The 2,905-nt window shown below is 37.0% G+C and overlaps 1 protein-coding gene across 3 annotated transcripts in view; it reads right to left on the reverse strand.

Moving 5' to 3' along the window:
- LOC116702515 (zinc finger protein ZFAT) overlaps positions 1-975 on the reverse strand; it is a 4,001-nt gene extending 3,026 nt beyond the window's left edge. For all 3 annotated transcript variants that reach the window (XM_032536758.1, XM_032536757.1, XM_032536756.1), the window contains exon 1: positions 707-975. In XM_032536758.1, coding sequence (XP_032392649.1) covers positions 707-953 — 247 coding nt within the window. In that variant the 5' untranslated portion in view covers positions 954-975. The remainder of the gene's footprint in view (positions 1-706) is intronic.
- Positions 976-2,905: the final 1,930 nt, after the last annotated feature.

Raw genomic sequence — 2,905 nt, forward strand, 5'->3', positions numbered from 1 at the left:
TCCCCGGGACCCGAATTTACAAAAATACACCATGAATCATTGTAACATCTACATTTTTAAATCGTGGACAAAAGACGGAACAATCCATGAATTTTAATGTATATGAAGTATATTTATTCCATTATAAAAGTACAAAAAAGGTCTCTATTCTCCTTCCTGTGTCTCACCCCTTCTCAACTCATTTTATTATCCCCTCCTAGGATAAGAAAAGAGAGAGAGAGAGAGAGAGAGAGAGAGAGAGAGAACCCAAAGCCTCTGAGCTGAACAGACCAGTGGAGCAAAAAAGAACGCTCATTCACATAAGATTGATATGCATTTTACTCTGCCAATTGGCGACCTAATAAAACGGGTCTGCGACCCATTTTGGGTCCCGACCCTAAGTTTGGGAAACATTGGGCTAGACTAACAAAAGCCATGTTAGCCAAGACTAGCTAATAGCTATACTAGTATCTTTGGGTACATAGACAATGAAATGTGAAATGACTTGAGTGTCATTCCGAAAGCATCACACATATCCCAGCTAAAGAACCGAAGATTTCTTTTATTTCTGTTATTGATTTGTCAAACCGACTACTGTGGCTAGGCTAACAATAATAGCAATGTTTGCTAATGCTAACTAATCTTAACGTCGGGGGAATCCAATAGGGCTACTAACAGCCATTTTATACAGTCTATGCTAACAACACATTCAACCGGAGTCCCAAACCTGATTTTTTTCGCAAGCCTTCTAACGCTAGCTGGTGTCGTAGCCTTTGGAGCTCTTCAGATTCACAGTGACTGACGTCGGCTTCGTGCAAAGCTAACGTTATGGTTTTCTCCACCTCTCCGAGAATCTCCTCTGCCGCCGTATACAGCCTTTGATGGACAAACAACCTCAGCTGAATCATTGTGGTGTCCATGTCTGCGGAAGAAGACAAGCTTCGGCTTCTGCTTCTTTTAAAGGTTGCGTTCATAGACAGTTAAAGCATAGAGTTAATGAAGTGGCGGTTGGCAACTAACTTTAACTTTAACTTTTATCAGCGCGTTAGCGCCACCAGCTGGACTGGAGTGTAGCCTTTCCAAGTATGAAGCAAACAAATAGCTAAAATAAAAAAATAAAACATAAAAATTCTTTTAATTAGTCCTGTATTCCTCAGAAAGCTAAATACATATTTAAAACTTATTTCACCTGAGCTCCATATGTACAATGTAATCTAAGTTTAACCTTAACTGTTGTGTTTTTCCTTAATTAATATTTAGGACAGTGTAGAATTACATGCTCTATTGACTCTGGACTATCACAGAATTCACAGTTGCCATCAGCATGTTTCTTCATTATTAACAAAGTATTATTTATTCTTGTGTGTCCATACCTCATTCTCAGTGTTGGGAGTAACGTGTGGGTAATTTATTCCTTAATAATATAATAGTAATGTAAGGTATTAGGCAACTAATTAAATTTCGGTAATATTTTACTCATTACAATCTCAGTAACGCGAGTTACAACGCATTTTAACGCAACATTTAGTTTGTTTTGTTTTGTTTTGAATTCACCAACTGGTTGAGATGACTGCAGAGACAGATACATCTGCAAGATGGATATTATTTTCAAGCCTAAGCTGCGTTGAAGCTAGGTGCCGTGCCGTACGGTCAGCCAGAACCAGAGACGGTACATCTGTGTCAACAGGTGTCAGGACGTCAACGTGGACAGCACTATGTCTTAGCTGCTGCAGATGGAAACAGGTCGGCAATTATAGGCCTGCTACAAGTAAATACCATTTCATTTTATCAGCTGTGGGGAGTAACTATGCATGTAGTGGAATGGCTTCGAATGACGACCAAAAACGCTTGTCTTTTACTTTTGTTTCGATGTCTATGGTCTTTTACTATGACCATTTAACTCACGTTCATTTCAGTAAGCTAGCAAGAGTACACAACAGACAACTTCCGTGTGGCCTGCTTCAAAATAAATGCACTTCCTGTGACGGTTTGCAGTGAAACTAAATTAGGCTACTGTTAAACAAATAAGGTAGTGTACCTTTTCACATATCAGCTGTAAATCAAGTACTGTAAATCATGTAAACAGTGAGTTTTAATCACACTATAATTGACCATTTCCTTTAGACGGTTTTAAACTTCTTGTTTTAAATTTCTTATTCAAGTGTTTTAAACAAACATTTTATAACAATGCCTTACTTCAATACAACTGTAAGGTACTTTCAGTTGAGTATTTTCATTTTCTCTTACTTGCCTCTTGTACGTTTTACTTTTTTCTTTGTAGCTTTAGTTACTTTGCATATTCATTTTAATTATACAAAATATAATGAATAATCTATGATGTATTAAAGTTGATAAACATTTTTTGATCTGGTGGTAAAATTTCCACACTGCCAAGTCGAACTTCCGGTGTTATTTTGGTGAAAGTAACGCCAAAGTATAAACAGTAATATTGTAATATAACTTATTACTCTCAAATGACAGTAACTAGTAATCTATAATGTATAACATTTTGTAGGTAGGCTTACTTGCCCTACACTGCTCATTCTTGAAAATACATCCTCCATATTTCTGCTCTTTCCCACTTTATTCTGGATATTATAGAACTGTTTTCCAGTCTGCCCAATATCCCATAATGTTTGACATTTTCCCTTAATTATGTTTTTAACCATACTGTTAGTTTCAGCTTTGCTATAATTGACCTCAATATCTATGTTGGAATTCAGCTGCTTGCTTAGCACATGTATCAACTCATTTCCTACAACTCCTATGTGAGCTGATACTCATACACGAGTTTTCTTGGTTCCTGACTAAAACAGATTATTTGTCGCTTGCACGATTTCAAATACAACATCCTGCCTTGATTTTGACTGTAAAGTGTTTATGCTGATCAAAGCTGAGCTGGAATCTGATGCAATTACCCTTCCTT

The sequence above is a fragment of the Etheostoma spectabile genome, chromosome 15, assembly GCF_008692095.1.
Source record: "Etheostoma spectabile isolate EspeVRDwgs_2016 chromosome 15, UIUC_Espe_1.0, whole genome shotgun sequence".
NCBI classification, from domain to species: Eukaryota; Metazoa; Chordata; class Actinopteri; order Perciformes; family Percidae; genus Etheostoma; species Etheostoma spectabile.